Source organism: Platalea leucorodia (genome assembly GCF_965183815.1).
Source record: "Platalea leucorodia genome assembly, chromosome: 7".
NCBI classification, from domain to species: Eukaryota; Metazoa; Chordata; class Aves; order Pelecaniformes; family Threskiornithidae; genus Platalea; species Platalea leucorodia.
In genome coordinates, this window is record NC_138829.1 from 9,131,931 (window position 1) to 9,149,137 (window position 17,207).

The window sequence follows — 17,207 nt, forward strand, 5'->3', positions numbered from 1 at the left end:
AGTAAGTGGATCTTTGCTGTACAGGTCAGGTCGGTCTGTCTGACACTGGGTCTATATTGTTCTGCTGCCAGCGGGCTGGAAGGCTGTCGTACTGAGTCAGCAGAGATGGCTGCATGGGGAGGAAAGGGTGGAGGGATTTTTTTTCATACCTTCAGAGTACAGAATGATTCTGTCATGCAAAGCAGCCTCTCTTAAGCTTTACAGTTTTGCAAAACGATAAGAACTTACTTTAACCTAGTAAATCATCTTAGCCCATTTTTCTTACATGTGTTCATTCCATATTATGCATTTTCTTTCTTGTGATTTGCCCTTCCTGGATTCATAAGTTCCAAGCAGTGGGGGTTTCCACCAGTTCCCTTGGGAAACGATTATGAGGCCCAATGAGTTTTGTTGTAAGTTCACATTAACGTGGTGCTTACATTTTCCTTTAATTTCACGTTATTAGTCCTTAGGCATGAACTCATGCTTATATCTATTTATGGCTTAAACTTCCATTGTCTTCCAGAAATCTAGTGATCTTCTGCTCTTCTCTTAACAAATCATAATTTGGTAATTTAGCGAAGGCTATAAGTTCAGTCTCTGGGTCTTTACCCACCCCTACACCCTCCTGTGCTCTCCATCTTTAATTCTAGGGTGATTAGGGTTCCTGAGGAGGAGAGCAAAGTCTAGTGAGAATTCCCTCCTCCCAGAAAAGTTGCTGATGACATCCCGTATGTAAAGAGTAGCTTCATATAAATGGAAGAGATGACATACATACAGATAGGCATTATTCAAATATGCTGAATATTTTCTGAGAGGGCCACATTGGCTCTGTACAAATATATAGATGGCATTGTAATTTTAATTCTTTAGTAGAACAGTCTGTACATCTGACTTATATAAATGTTATTGTTTAAAGAAATATAGGGCTGTTTGAAATATGTGCATTCTCTCTTTAAACATAAATCTCCTTTCAACTCCAAGCTGAAGTAGATAGCACAAGAGACCAGCTTGATAAATAGCTTCACTGATTCACTACATTGTTTAGCTGAGATTTGTGGCAACCTTCACTTATTTTTAGTTTAAAAGGGAAGGAAATGCAAAGTTGAGGCTGAAGCACGCTGTCCATGACTTCTTCCATCATCTGTGGGCAGTACACAGATAAAATCATCAGGGGCAGTTGTAGCTCTGATCTAAATAGGCCTTTTGTAGTGGTAAAGGAGAGCAGACCCCTCAGATTCATACTCCTTGCTTGTTATCTGTAGCTGATGGACTCAGCTGCCAGGGACAAACTAAGGGCAGAATTTCATTCTTTAGCTGCAGCCTGGATAAAGATTGATGCTCTGTTACCCAGCTGCCAGGTTTCTTATCCTTTCTGTGTAAAGGAAGAAGTATTTGACCGCTCTTGTCAGCTTCATATAAAAATACCTTAAATAAGTATTAACCTAATACAATCTTTCTTGCTTTTGTAATGGCTCTGTGCCTTTCTCAGCTTGATTTTGCTTCTTCTCTCTTTCTGCTTCCATTTTTAGATCATGTTTTATCTCTTCTCCCTTTGATATTTTTAATAACTGCCTCTTTTTCCTTCACCCCCCTCAACTGCTTCTCTCTGCATCCTTTTTTCCTTGATACCTTCTCACCATATTTCCATTTTTTGAGATGATTTAAGAAATTTGCCAGTTACTTGATATTTATGAAATTTTTGCTTTTGGAATTACTGTGTCAATACATCTTTGACTGTCAATCGGGTAAGGTCTGGATGGTGACAAGAGTGCCTTTTGTTAGTTTTGCGTGTAGAATTGGGGGGGGGAAGGGGCAGAGAAAAAAGAAAACCACCCCAAACCAGAACTCAAAAGTAGCTTTGGGCTTACAGGCATTTTTCAGTCCTGAAGAAGCAGCAGCAACCTTAAGTCAGTACAGGTTGAGAGCAGAGCGGGCATTAGTCTGTGTCAGTAAGATCTTTTCTGCCTACATGGTCAGATGATGGAGAGTGGAAATAACTTAGCACTAACAGTTGTATTTTGACAGAACAACTGGTGTGCAGAGGAGCAGGGCTGAACTCTAGGGGAGGAAAATTGTTCTGCACGTGTCTGAGGACAAGTAAGTTCTCAGACGTGTAATAAAAGGCAAGTATTAAAGGTGGACAAGGAAAGTAGAGAAGGTTCACAGATATACACAGGAGCCTCTTGGCAGGAAAAGGGAAAGGCTGGACTTGCTTTTATAGCAGGGAAGGTGGATTAAACAGGAAGACTTTTTAAAAAATTTTTTTTAAACAATCTTAGTATGCATGACCTTAGCTAATAGTCGCTGCAGTGCAGCTAAGAAGTGGTAATTGTTCAGCTGCGGTAACTCAATTACTTCTGCTCTTGTCCCTGTCCCCGTGGCCTCAGTGGCAGTTCTGGCCAGGGGATACCTTCAGCTCCTGTGTTCTCCTCGTCCATGTGAAGCACCTCGAGTCCTGGGGCTCCTGCCTGCTTCTGTGGTGTCCGCAAGACTCTGAAAAATGGCTCCTGTCAGTTTTCACTCTTCTTTGCCTTGCAAAAGCCCTGATCTGCAGGGAAGGCACTAGAACTTGCTGTCAGCAAGCAGATAACGCTGCACTGATTTATATGGTGTTCGCATCTGTAAAGTTTTCCATTGCGGCAATGGATCCTTTTGTGTTTAGTCTTATTTTTTGTTTTGTTTTAAAGATTTTGATAACTTTTACCAATAGGCAACAGATTTTTTTTTTCCTATATTGTCCTGTATTCTTGAATTTTTCTAGCTGTGTAGGTTGATGACAGTTGCTTGTTAGTTAAATGCTTTTTGCTTTGTAGATATGAAACAAGTTCTGATCTCTCTGATAATGCTAGAATTATGGGTTTTTAAAACTTTAAAAAAAGTGATCTTTTCAAAACTGTCAGTTTATATCATGAGCAAATCTTTTTCTTTTTTTTTCTTGCAGTGATGTAGAAATGATTTTGGATGGTTGAAGGTAGTGCTTGGATCAGCAGTAATGCTGTGTGACAGCAGAAATGTTTCATTTCTTGTTGTGACAAGAGTAACAATTGGTAATTGATAAGTGTGGGGAAAAAGCTTTACATGTATATAGATATAGAAAAATCTCTAAGAATAACTGTCATTTAAAATGTAATTAAAAAAAAAAGCACTGTCCAAGCAAAACAGAGGAAGATTAAAGCAAGCCTAACTGATGGTGCTTTCAGAAGGAAATCTTGCATGCTCAAAAGCTACCACTGCCTAAAAGTTCTTGGCATCTTAAATTTTTCTTTGATTCCCTTAATTTCAGATAGGTAAGGGTTATGCTACATTAATCATACATGTGCTTACAGTTCTTGCCAGTAGTGCAGCCTTCCAGCTGTTTCGACTTTGAAACAGCTGCAAATCTTGCATGAGTAAAAAATTCAGTTGACAAAACTTTTGGATATAAAAAAGTCCATGTTTGCTTGCTTCCAAAATTAATCTTAAATGACCTGAAGTATTCTAATATACAAACAACTAATGAACACGTTAGCATTTGTTTTAACTGTTAATAAGTCAGACTTTTGTGTAAGCTCGCTTGTCTAGAGCGGCGAGGGCTGGGAGCAGTAGCAGGGAAGCAGGAGGAGGCGTAGGGATAGTGTGTACTTTTCTCTTTGACCCATTTAGGCTGCAGTCTCACATTTGCTTTAAGTCGATCCACGTGTACGCTACTGCTGACAGCATTTCTCCTCACCCCAGCCACATAACAGCATTAGGGCTTGGGAGGCTCCTTGTTGAGTTATACGAGGGAACTGGCCCAAATGAAAACTTAACTTTTTGTTGTTCGGGCTGATTTTCAGCAGAGTGAGTTCCATCATCTGTATCAGCACGCGACCACGTAAATGACGTGCTAGAGGTGGGAACACTGTCTGCAGCAACAGCTTGGGCTTTAGCTTCACTTAAAACAGCAGTGGCCCAATACCTTCACATGCTAGTGAATCAACAGACTGGGGTTTTGTTGTTGTGATGTTTTTGTTTGTTTGTTTTTTAATGTCAGCCTTGGCTATAGTTTTCCAGCTTGACACCGGAAGTGAAGTTCAGTAAGGACTTTATGAGCAAGAAGTGCTTTAGCTCTATTTAAAAAAAAAAAAAATTAAGCAAGGATAAGAAGCAAGCAAGCTGCTGTCTAAGGATGATGGGGCAAGATTAGCAATAGTTTAGGTGCAGCCCATGAATAAACCGTATGGCTTCTAGTCTGTTGTTGTTGAAGCAGCGGTAGCAGTTAGATGGATAATGGGAATGAAATGGCAGCAGTAGAAGTGCCACCTGCAAGGGAAGCAGAATTCCATAGGAACTGAATGCAAAAAGTCAAAGGAACCACTTACGATGCCAAATTTTTCAGTGGGTAAGGCAAATTAAGTCAAATGGCCAGTTGCTGTCTATGCAAAGAGGCTGCCCGTGTGGGAATGATATCATATAATCGGGGAATGGAAAAAGTGCTTGAGGAGGGGTGTGGGGGAAGTTATGTGGGCGCTTTGGAGGCCTGCTTTGGCATTAATGGAATACAAGGACCAATTTTGAAGGAATGAATACTTAAAGAAGTACAGATAAGTGCTGGGAAGAGATGTTAACAGCAGATTTTCTAGGTGAGAGAAAAGTAGCTTAGTATCAAATATTTAAGTGGTTGGACTAGGGGCCACTATCTGAATTTTTAAGCCATTAATCTTAAAGATGCATGCTAGTTCTCTTTAGCTAAATGAACGAACATTTGACATGCAATGGAAGGGCTTTACTAGGAGAGATGAGGAGCTGCACCTGGTAGTTGGGGTGCTCTCAGGGGAGGCAAAATGGATGGGTTGGATTGTTGTCAGCAGGCAGAGAAATTGAATACAGGTCTCTGTGCTGAGACAGTCTGGTTCTGGGCCTAAGAAGATAAAGTGGAGGCATCAATCCTTCAGTAAACAGGTCTGGATTAAGTGTGGTTGTTTTTTTTTTTTTTATTTCACAAGGTTATTTTTAACAAGGATCAGTTTACTGGTTTAGTTTTCTGTGCATCCCCACAAACAGTTGTGCTGGCGCAGCTGGTGGAATATCCCAGGGAAAGGGCCAGGAGCTGTTTTTCTCTGCTGAGAGAACAGGAACAAGGCGTACCCTTGGGCAGTCCCCGAAGCAGGTCTGCCAGGTGCCACGGGCACGGGGGTGCATCAGTCGGAGCAGGGCTGAGCATGCACGGACTCCAGGTTGCTCAGCCCTGGGACTGACACATCCCATGGAGGCGCTGGGGAGCTCTCGTGTGGAAGAGCACGGGTCTGGGCATGTGGGGTGCGCCCACAGGTAGATGGTGGTGAAGTGGGGATTTGGGGTTAGGCTGAAGTTTGGCAGAGCCTGGGAGGGAGGCCAGCATGTTCATTGCTTTCCTCATAGGCAATTAGGTGTTACTGGGAATAACTCTTAGCTATCCTTAACAAAATTAAAGTTGTTACTGTGCTGGGTCAGCACTGCTGTAATGCCCTACTACGCTGCTACTTTTACTGTTCATTGGCCTTTTTCATTACAGGCTCGCAGAGGTAAAGCTGCTTCTCACTCTCGGTGTTGTGCGTGTTGCTGGAAATGCTCGGTGGGATCGCTGCAGCCATTGCCTCAGTTTCCTCTGGCCTCCCCGCATTGTTTGGGCTTTAAATGTTTTCTTGTCTTTGATCATGGGACTCTGCCCTTGATTAGGCTTCTGGGACTAGCCTTCGTAAGAGTAGCCCTAGTGATGTTCCTGGACTTTCCCTGTTGTGGCTTTGTTTGTTTGTTTTACTTATTTGTAATACAAATAACATAGAAGCCTGGCATGGAGCAAAGAGCAGGAAATTCATTCAGGCTTTGAGCTGGGACTTGCTGAAATTGAAAGATATGACAAAGCATACAGGGATGCCCATATGTAAAAACTGCTCTTTTCCCCTTTTCAGGAGTTCTTTTGGGGAGCTTTTCTCAAATTAAGAAAATGAGAGGAGCAAAAAACCAAATGCAGAATAAAACCTGCACATAAAATTCAGTTGGTAAAGTAATTCATATTCTGGAAATGAATACCCAAGCAAAAACCATCCAAAATGTTTCCTTTAATAGAATCTAGTATTTGTTACCATAACAATCCTTTTTGCAAAAAAAGAATTAGTGCTGTTAACGTGACTCCATTGCCCAATTCAGGTACTGCTAGCTTCCAGGGCCCCTTGAGCAAATTGCAGAAAGGGGGGAAAATCTGTATGCCTGGATTTTGATGATGCAGTTTAGTATCGTAATAACAATTCATTTAAGCTCTGGCTCTGTACTGCCTGTTATTTCCCTGGAAACTTATGTTTCATACTGAAAAGTACTACTTTGAAATAGCAGTGTTACAGTCTCTGTCATTCTGAGGGGCGGGTTGCAGATGAGCAGGCAGAAGCCAGATGAGAGTAATATATAGCCATGGCTGCTTGACATTACTGACTTTTAAGGGATCCAAAAAAAGGTCTGATTCCTCTTGAATAGTGGCAGAGAACAAGATGTTTCTGTAGTAACGAGATCATAAAAGAAAGAAAATTGCTTGTAAAGAATGGATCTGATTTTTCCCCCCTCTTTCTATTTTTCTCCTATTATAACTTAAGCTGCAGTTTTGCTATCAACTGCCTCTTGTGTAAGCATTTAATATTACCAAGATTTCCTGCAAATCTGTTTTTGTGACAGTGATTTCTAGCCTACACATTTTGTTTTGTAATAACCACTGTTTCCTCCATCAAAAGAACAGAAACTTTCTGAAATAAAAGGATAGTAGCATTCAGCGGTCCTATCTGAACCAGTCAGTTCAGATCTTATATGCCAGTTCAAAGCACTGAGGTTGGCATCGGTTGAGAAGATGATGATGGTATTTCTTTCAACATGCTGGGAGTAGATGGGTAGAAACACTTTTTTTAGTAGGCTTGGAACTAAAAACTGAAAGGGGCCTTTTGTTTTTAGATGCAGATTCAGGAGCGTGATAAACTTCACTACTTGGTAGCCTGGGAACTTGATTTTGTGTGTTGCTTACAGAAGTGCAAGCTTTTTTCTCTTTTGCTCTTCTCCCCCTGCCTCCCCCTCCACCCTGATGGTATGATGAGCCTTTGAGAAATAAATGGGAACTGCCTGGTATGTGTCCTGTATGTCACAAAACTTCTGTAGGTTCTAGGCTTTTGTTCTTTTGCTCTTTAAAGGAGAATAACTTTACTGTTTTACTGGTGAGGGAAGGGGGAGGATTTTTGTAACCTTACTGATGAGCTTGTCCTGCCTTTTTGAAAAGACGCTGTTCCTTGTCCTTTTCCCAAAGATACTTAGACGCCAGTTTAATGTCACCACTAAATTGCAAGGGCAGCATGAAGTGTAAGCTTTGACCTTAAAAGCTCTAATTCTTTTTTTATAACCAGAAGAAACCCAGGATCTGTCAAAAACCTGTAAGGCCCAAAAGAGGCAACTATTATTGCAAACTACTAATAAAAGATGCATCTGCTAAGGGACATGTTTTACCTTTGGATATTGTGTCTTGTGTGTTGTACTCTTGCCTAGCAATTTAGAAAAAAATGCAATATTTATTTCTGACTGTTCCACATGATATTCCTTTATAGTACCGAGACAGTAGTAGTTGCAAGTTTTTAGAATAGTGTCCCACTCAAACTTTTTAAAATTTTCTACTGAATAAAATGGATAAGAAAGTCAAGAAGCTGTTGTCTTGAGTTGTTTTATAACCCAGAGCAAGGCAGGGTTTAAAGGTGTGGCAGATCTTTTCTCGTCCATCCAGTAGAGAAGTTCATTTCATTTGAGTTTGTAACACTGCAATGTAATCTGGTGAATACAGAGTTGAGCAGATTGCTAATAAATTGCATTGTAATGTTGGATATTCCCACTGTTTTGGCTGAGATCATAAGGCTTATTGCATTCTTGCAGATAGCTGGACCAGCTCACTGCACACTGGGACCATATGGTCAAACTGGCAGAAAGGGCATTAGCCAGCCGTTAGGACTGATTGAAGCCATGCTGGTAGTCTAGAGACAGTCAGGAGATAAACAACAAATGGAAGGTTATAAAATGCCACCCAGCTAGCGAGGAGCAGCGGGAGTGGGAGTACATTCAAGGGCTGATAGCCATAATGCAGTATTGTGGGTTTGCTGGAGGGAATTGCTCATCTTCCCAGCCCTGTAGCTTGCAGCTGCTCTGCAGTTCCTCCCTGCACTGACCATATTGCTGGGGGAGCAGGCACTCGTGTGAGAAGGTAGCTGAATGCTTAGCAAGGCTTGTAGCTACCATTGCACAGTTATAAGGACTTTTCATGTTGAGGACTGGCAGTAGGAATGGGTATTTGGTCTCTGTTCATGTTTGTCAACAGTAACTGGAGCATTGGATAGAGAATTAATTTTGATTAGTTATTTTCTTATGCTCAATTTCTCTAAGTATGAATATCTGCTCTTCAGATACCAATAGATTAAATCACTGTATTTATAGTTAAATAAAATATTATGGAGATGCATTTTTAGCTTGTCAGATAGGTGCGATTGACAGAAAAGGCTGGAAATCACAAAATTATGTAATTTTGGTTGTCTTCTGACTGGGACAAGGGCACCGTATGACAGTTTTTAGTACTGTACTGCAGTACTGGGGCAATAGCCATTTAGCCGATACCTGCCGTTTCTTGGAGTTACCTTTTGAATAGAGATGCTTCTTGAATCCGTGAAGGAACCAGCAGGAGTACAAGGTATCTCGTGTTTCCTGTGGAGAAATCTAGAAGCACGATTGCTAGTACTAACTTTTCCAGCTATTTTTGTTTTTTTGTTAGTGTTATATAAGGTACCAGGAAAATAGAATTTTGTTGTCATGTTAAACTCAAGGGGTGGGGGTGGTGAGAGAGCAACAAGGCTTTTGATCTTTCTTTAGTAAACAGGAGACTGGTTACAGAATGTAAATATTTATCTTAGATGATGCTATAAGCAGTACATTTCTTTCTCTCTCATGACAGTGAAGGACGAAACCAAGTTAGTCATGAAGATGCACATAATTTCTAAGATGCTTCTTGTCCTGTGTTGAGTTGTTCATTTTGGGGATCAATGGGAGTCTAACAGTTGTCTTATTTTTCCACAAACTATATGACTGACATAATACTACAAAGCAGCTTGAGGGAGTACTAGCACACAGAATTAAAGCCTTCACTGGTCTGCTGAAGGCCGAGTAAAACATCCAAAGAAATAGCATTTTCTAAGTGGATGAATACATTTCTGTGCTCTTGGATCTCTTTGGTATTTGTCAGTAGACAATGACTGGTCACCCCTAATGTAATTGCATTTTAAAATATTGATGCTGGATGAAGAGCTCAGCTAAAAAAGCATATATTACTCAAACAAGCATACTGTTTACCTGGGATGGATTATGATGAATTATATTTCAACATTTGAAATTAAGAAAAGGTTAAATACTCAGAGAATATTAATGGTGGCTTGGGGATTGGACCAGCTCAGTGGGAAAAATAGCTTATGAAAGAAATGAATTTCAAATATCTTCCTCAATGTTTTTTTCTGAATTGCCCTCCAAGGTGTGGAGCCCTGAATGAGAGTGCTGTTCTCGGGAGAAGGATTGCCTCGTAATGGGGACGAGCCAGGGGAGCGCTGGGGGAGAAGTCCCATGGATGCTTGTCCTGTTCTTACTCTGCATCTCCAGCTCGTTTGGGCTCTGCTCTGGCGTGTGCCCAGGACCATATCAGCTGCTGCCATGCTGGTGGCACGGGAAGCTTCCTCATCACCTCTTCTTGCTTGGCAGCCTGCACCATCCTGCTCCTTGTGGAGCCAGGTGGGCCCTGCGCACTGGTTCCACCATTAGCCCAAGAAGCATTCAAGAGTGCATGTGGCTCTTCCTTGGCATAGGAGCTACTGTTCTCTTTGTTTTTACAAAAGCTTTACTTAAAAACAAAGTTCAGACAACAGTTAAAACTGCTGAAATTGTTTCTTGTTATCAGCTGTCTTTGTGACTTCGAGGACACTGAATCGGACCATCTTACTTAAAGGGAATCCTGTGCAATTCCAGTCTGGATCTCCCTGCAGCTGAGGGAGAGGTACATGGGCGTGGTCATGTCTATTTTTTTAAAATGGTTGTACATCTGCATGTAGTGCCTAAAATCTCTACAGGCGACAGTTCTTTGTCTTCATCTCTGCAGCCATGCATGGCAAAATACAACCAGATAGAATAGGAAGCTTAGGTGGTAGGAAGAGGTGGCTTTCCATAGCCTCTCTGATCCATGCTGGCTTCTGGGGTGGACTTGTTTGGGGAGGGGTTGATCAGGGAAGCTGCCACTGCAAAAATAAATTTTAGTACTCAAGGCTAAGTGCATTTTTTTTTGCCCACAGATGAGTACAAACTTATTCTTTCTTAGGGACATAGAAGTCTTGATCCCGCTTCAGCCATGCAAGTTGTAGAACATGAAATAAAATTTAGGGGAGGACAAGTGCTAGTTAGTATCTTAGTTTTGGGAAGAAGTAGTATTTGTATTTGAGGCTAGTGAGTGCCAGTCCAGGGCCTGCTGATGGCAGTGGAAAAACTATTCACTTAATGGGCTTTGGATTACTCTTGAGTAGCTTATTGTACCCACACCTGTTGTGGGAGGTGATATATCCTCCCTCTGTTGTTACTTCTTCGTCCAAATGTGTTACACCTGGTTGAGCAATGTGCCTTAAAGGAGGTTTTGTTGGTGAGTGCACTAATTGCTGCTTGCGCAGGAAGGAGAAGCTGTTGCTTTGTGGCAGCTCCTGTTTGGCCGGAGTCTGGCTGACCCTGGCTGTGTGTCTGGAGTCGCTTTTTATTAAAGTCAAATTGAAGCAGCACCTTTGGCAAAGGTTCTTCGGAGGTTAAATGCTTTTACCATGTTGTTAGTGATGATGGTGTAGGGATTTGCATAAAATTAAGATGTGCAGCCTCTGCAGGTGCTGGTGTTGCGGTAAGCATCGTGTGGTCACCATCGCTTCCGTGAGCCATGGTGGCCGAGGCGCGTGGTAGGCGTCGTGCCCCCCTCAGCAAAGCTGCTCATGACATCTCTGAAGGGAACAGACGAGCGTTTCCTGTAAATACGCGTACTGGAAACATCTGCCCGGCACATTGAATTAAAGGATTTTTCTTGATGTGCTGTCTGACCCCGTATGCTGAGCAACTCCAGCGCTCTGTTTTCCTCACGACTTCCCCCATCTTTTTCTTAAGCTGTCTTTTCGGCGCGCTCTTCCGCAGTTGGAGCTGTGAGGATGGACAGGACCTTGCTTCCCGCATCTGTCCCGGCAGCTGTACCGCTTCCTGCCATGAATCATCCGAAACACACTTTTTATTATTTTATTTAAGGGTGAAGGCACATTTGTTTTCCTGAAGCCGCAAACTAATCTCGTCAGTCTGGCATCCAAGCCTTAAACGAAGGCTCTGGTGCGAAAGTGTTCGGAGGAAGGAAGCGCCTCCCCATCGGCGGTGATCATGGGCAAGCCTGGAGCAGAGCCCCTTTCCTTGTGGGCTTCTGTTGTGGTCAGAGGAACTGCAAATTTCATCACTTCTTGGAGAGTTGCAGCAAAACGTCTCCTCTATTTGCACGCCAATGTCAAACACTCCATGACCTCCGGTTTTCATAAGTTCGTCGCTACATCTAACCAAGTACTAATTGTCAAATGATCTTTGGAGTAGGGGGCATAATCTTTTGCCTGAGAAGTCTTGGCTATGTTTTGGATCCTCTCTGGGGCTGATGTTTGTGGCTTTGTTTTCCAGGGCTCACTGATTGCATGTATTTCAATTCTAGTAGTCCAAAATGAGGCATTTTGTCCTGAGGAACTGAGGATATATAGTTCCTGAAACTTGAGAGGTTACTGTATTTTACACAGGGATGAAATCCAAAATCCGCCCACTGAATTTTGTCTTTAAAAAAAAAAAAAACAAAACCCACCAAAAAAAACCCAACCCAAAAGCACACTAACTATAAAGTTGTTAAGCATTTTTTTTCCTTGTTAATTTTTCTAGGGAAACGTCAGATTCACCACTTGGGAAACCAGCTTCAACTCAATCAACATTGTCTGGATACTGCCTTTAATTTTTTCAAGATGGCTGTGAGCAAGCACCTAACCCGAGGGAGAAAGATGACCCACGTAATTGCTGCATGTCTCTACCTGGTGTGTAGGACAGAAGGAACTCCTCGTATCCTTTCACATTTTAAAAAATAAAAATGAGTAAGAGACATGCTTTTAGTAAGTCAACTATCCCACTTAGACCTTGTTTCAAAATTTGCAAAGGTAAGTGTTTAGGAGCTAACTTTCACTATTGCTTTTATATACTGAAGTGAATGGGAGTTTTTCCTGGGGTTCGAGTAAATTTTTTCCCTTTCTAAATGTACAATACTTAATATTTACAAGGAGCTATAAATGTCACTCTGCCTCCCATCAATAACTCTGAATTTCTTCTTTCTCAACATCTTCTTCTGCTGTAAGATTGCACTTTTCCTGTGCAAGGGATTACTTGTTTATGGTGTGGGTTTTTGTTGTTTTGTTTTTCTTTTTTGAAACAAATGAAAATTAACCCCAAGCATCCTGTAGTGTCAGCATTAAAGAACAGATTATAGAGTTCCAGTGGGTTTTCCATAAGATATTTGGATTCCTTTCTTTTAACGCTTGTGGGAAGGACAGTATCACTCCTGTTTTAGTTTTGGGGAAAAAGGCATTTGATAAATTCTGAAATTTGCTCGGAAGATCCTATGGGAGATCAGTGGCTGGAGGTGGGACTGCACACAGGCCAGAGCTGCAAGTGAGTACTCCCTTGCTCCTAGACCATCCCTATTTTTGTCTTGTAGAACTTCATTAAAATTCATGTAAACTTTAAATACTGCTGGCCATCCAAATTTATTTGTTCTATATATTTTTACTTATTTTATGTTGTGTTTCAGTTACTGGAATTTAGAGTTTAGTATCAAACAATTTCTTCTGTTATTTTAGTTCTTTTCTACTTTAAAGCAGTATGTGCATATCATCAGTATTCTATTTGATTTGATGCTTTTTATAGATTGCTGTTTTCATACTATATTTTAGTAGTTGAACAGCTTAGCTTTTCTTTTAAGACCGAGATGGCTTTTTTTAGTTTTGGAAACTACATTCAGTATTCTAAAATTAGTGCTTTCTGGTAGTGTTGTGGTCATTGCATTTGCATGATTAAAAAAATGTGGTTTTGGAGGAATAATGGAATTAAAAGGCAGGCTTGCCTATTACACTAGTCTCTTCTAATGTAAAATCTCTGTGTGAACTTTGAACAGTAACTCCATCGTTACCGTAAAGACAGTGTTGATTTAAAAGTATTGCCAATATTTTTTATGCCCATGTCACATTTTTAAAGTCATTTATTTACAGTCATTATTTGCTACTACTGAATGATAGCCTAGCCATAATATGCAAATCCATTTTTCCCCACTGGTAGTGATAAAAAGCATTTGAAGCAGTATGAGCTGTAATAGGCAAGTAGGTACACTGTCACGTAGCAGCCATCTGTGCAGTAAGTGTGGTTAACTTTTCTAGCAAACAAACAAAAAAATCCTTTGCTTTGACATATCCTTCTTTAAAATATTTCAGCATGTGCAAGATGTACTGCTCTGGTTGATGCTATATTAAATTAATTTTCCCACTTTTTTCATTAAATTGAGGTAATACCCTGTGTGATATTTCATGTAAAATACGAGGATCAGGGTATGAATAAGACTGCAAAGATGGGCTCTGTCTTTCTATATCAATATCACAAAGTACTCCGTCTTCATTTGTACGGTTACTGTGCCACCTGGGAATCAAGCAGTGGTAGTGCATGACTGTGTGGCTCAGTTTTGTTAGTGCTGTGTTTTTTTTTTTTTAAAAAAAAAAAAACATTAGATAAACTTAATTTTGTAGTTGATATTAAGAATTTAACTGTGTTACTTTGGGAGAGCAAGTTCAGCTTCTGCCTGTGTTCTGCTGTTTGGGGTTTTGTTTTGCTTTTTAGTATTTAAAGTCCAGTGTAGTTTGAAAAACAAACCCCAAATAAATTATGGATTCTGAACATTGAAATACAATTTCCTTTTCTGGTATCTTAACCTTTCATTAGAAACTTGAAAATCTGAGAGCCACAGGTGCATATTGCTGACCTTTGAAATGAAAATACATCTAAGCCTCCATAGATTGATGATGATGATCATTATCGGCACGCTATATTTGTTTCCAGCCTAGATCTGGCCATATAGAACTGTGCTACAGGAGCCAGGCGTGTTCCAGGGCCTTTGGTCCAGAGAGACCAAGAGCAGGTGTAGAGGACATGCGACAAGATGCTTTAGCAAGAATGAAGACGCATGTTCAGGGTAATGAGCTGGCAGTTGGTTTTGGTCTTCTGAAGAAGCCAGCAGAGGATGGCGTGCAAAGAGGAGAAATATGCTGTACAAAAGACATACAGTATTTGTAGTGCTTCAAGATTTAACACTGCTAAGTAGATTTACTGAGTTTAAAGTGTTCGTTATCCTTATGTTGGTTATAGAACTTTTCTGAAGAAATTTGGGAGAAATTTAGAAGAGGAAGTTAAAGACTGAAGATTGGTGAATGTATTTTAGAGGAAAGAGATAATGTGGAAGAAGTAGTGATGGGCAGCAGCAGCATCAGAGCTCAGAGACAGCACCTTGGCTTTGAGTGGCCCAAAATGAATCAGTGGAGTGACTTGGGAGTCATAAAGGGAAGAGGGATTAGCTGGGAACAGATTAGTCTCTGAAACAGAAGACAGCATATTTCTTAAATATTATGGTAGAAGGAACAAAGTCTGTATGCGGCCTGGGGAGGTACAGTGGGATGCAGTCAGGGGCTGAAGTGGCAAGAAATGCTGTGTTCTCTCCAGTGGCAGAACCACAGGAGTGGGAAGTGTTTGGAGAGGGAAAACAGGATTTAATTGTCTGCTTTGAGTTCAGTTTGAGGGAGTGGAATGTATTTATCTGACATGGATATCTGCTTATTCCTCTTTTTTCATAATGTACGTGTCGTCAGCCAGCCTCTGTGAAAATGTGAGGAAAATTGTAGCCAAGTCTACTGGTGCAGTCTGAATTATGCCTGAATAAACCTTAGCCTGAAATAGGAGAACATTAAGTTCTCCTTGGTTCTTATGCGTTGTTTAATTAATGCAAAAATGCAAAATAATCCAGTAACACAATTTTTTTAATCTGAAAAAATAGTTCTAGATCTTAAAGAGAACATAACAGTTTATTTATCTAAAGTGCAGCTTTTATTTATAGTTCTTTAGAAAGTTTAATATATTATTTGAGATCTGAATTGATCAGTTTATTGTTTTTATTAGCTGATTTGACACAAAACCCCACAATGCAGCAACTTTGACACAGCTTTTCATTTGCCTTGCTTATATTACTTGTCAGTGTTAATGTTTTAAAGGGAAGATGGCTTACTAGCTATTAGCTGAATTTGGGATGTGTTTCATCCTTTTAATGAGCTACCTATAAAAACTTAAATTTATTATTCTCTATAAAATGTGTCTATATTATCGATGTCAGAATTAAAGGTATAATGCAAAAAATACATCTGAAGGAGATAATGATTTTTAAATCCTAAGGTTTGATGGAACCAGTTGTCCCCCTCCCAGGGGCTGAGCGATGCTGAGCGTTTCCAGTGACATTTGACTTCAGCTGGCACTGCCAGTGCTCCGGGCATTTTAGACTCTGGCTCTTAATTTGTTTCTTGGAATAGTAACAGTCCTCAGTTGTTTCTCTTTAATGTTTTGAACAGCTTTTCCACCCCTACATATGTTTGAATGGAAACAAAGGGCTCTTTAGCTGGTCCTGCCATTCCCGAGAGAGACAACTTGGGACGAGCCCGGCAGGGTGTCTGAGTGACTTACGGGCTCGGCTGTAACCCGTGGCTGCCCTAGGGTCACTCAGGAACAATGAGAGCCTGGCCAGGATTTTCCAGGTGGGATATCAGTTTGTTTTAATTAAGGAACATTTCATTCTGTTTGTAATCCTTTTTACTGTACACAACTGTTAGAAAAAGTGTACAACTGCCCACTATTTTGTTTGTAATATTTTGAATGCTACCACCTGGGTTTTTTTACAGCAACATTTTACATAGTAAGTGTCTCTTATCCCACACACAAGAACCTTTTTTTATTTTATTTATTTATTCTTTTTCTTTGAAGCTCTCTGGAAAATGCACCCTTACTGTAAACCAAATCCTGTCTTGTTAGAGTTCAGTAAATAAAACCTTTTCATATGAGAAGAGTCCTCGCAAAGTTCCCTCACCAGTTATCTTGTGTAAATATCCCTCTGTTTGCCTCTGGAGGTAAATTCAGGGCAGATTTTTCCCCCTCCAGTAAAGCTGATCAGTCTCGGTGCTGGGGGGCTTGCCAAGCCCTTCCCATCACCCTGGGCTGGAGCAGCCTCCTGAGCTTCATGTTGCCCAAGTTATCCAGGTGGTCTTTGGCAGCTTTGTGTGTAGTCAGAGGAAAGAAAGGGTCAGTCCAAGGCAGCCAAGTGAGGCCTCTCTGAGTTCTTTGCAGAAGAACCTTTCTGCTAAATGTTTAAGAAAACTAACCTCTTAAATTTGAGTGTTGGGAAGCAGAAGGCTGACAGGAGAAAGTTTGGTGCCTTGGTGTCTTTTACATATAAACTTGCACTGGATGGGAAAGCATAAGGCGCTTTTCCTCCCCTGCTTCCTCTGCCCTGTGAACCTCCCTTTTGTTTGAGGGAGGATCATGAAGGCATTGCAGGATCCCAGCAGGCAAGAAGGATTTGGGAAAAAAAAAAAAGGGCATCTGCTGGCTGAATGGGGCAGTACTTTGTTATTTCCTATTTGTCTGCAGTACTTGTACTTTATTGCCAAGCTCTTTGAATGCCTCCTGGTTTAACGTGTTTATTTTCATGTCACAGTAAGGGAAGTTGAGAGTATTTATCTTCATTTCCAGGTGCAGAACTGAGGCTAAGTGACACATTCAAAGTTACCCTGAAAATCTGTGATGGAGTAAGGAATTGGTCTCTTTAATCCTAGATTAAGCATCAGCTACTGAGCCTTTCTGCCTTGTTGGTCTTTGCAAGAGAAGTCCAGCTAATTTCCTTTCAAGCGTTAGCAGGCTCTGCTGGCATCCATACTGTCTTGGGAAGCTTTGTATAACCTCACCATGAGAGTCTTTGATGGATACGGTCTTTGTTTCCCTACTAACACTTCAAGGTCTATCTTTGCAAGGAAAAGGGCAAGACTTCCTTTTTTATTAGAAAT

General features: G+C 40.9%; 1 protein-coding gene across 4 annotated transcripts in view; it reads left to right on the top strand.

The window, feature by feature from the left end:
* Window positions 1-17,207, top strand: part of BRF1 (BRF1 general transcription factor IIIB subunit) — a 175,139-nt gene that overhangs the window by 31,652 nt on the left and 126,280 nt on the right. For 2 of the 4 annotated variants that reach the window (XM_082318546.1, XM_082318545.1), the window contains exon 3: window positions 11,959-12,132. In XM_082318546.1, the coding sequence (XP_082174672.1) occupies window positions 11,959-12,132 (174 nt within the window). Of the gene's footprint in view, window positions 1-9,511; window positions 9,766-9,931; window positions 10,028-11,298; window positions 11,599-11,958; window positions 12,133-17,207 lie in introns of all 4 variants that reach the window. The other 2 variants (XM_082318547.1, XM_082318548.1) reach the window with 2 other exon arrangements.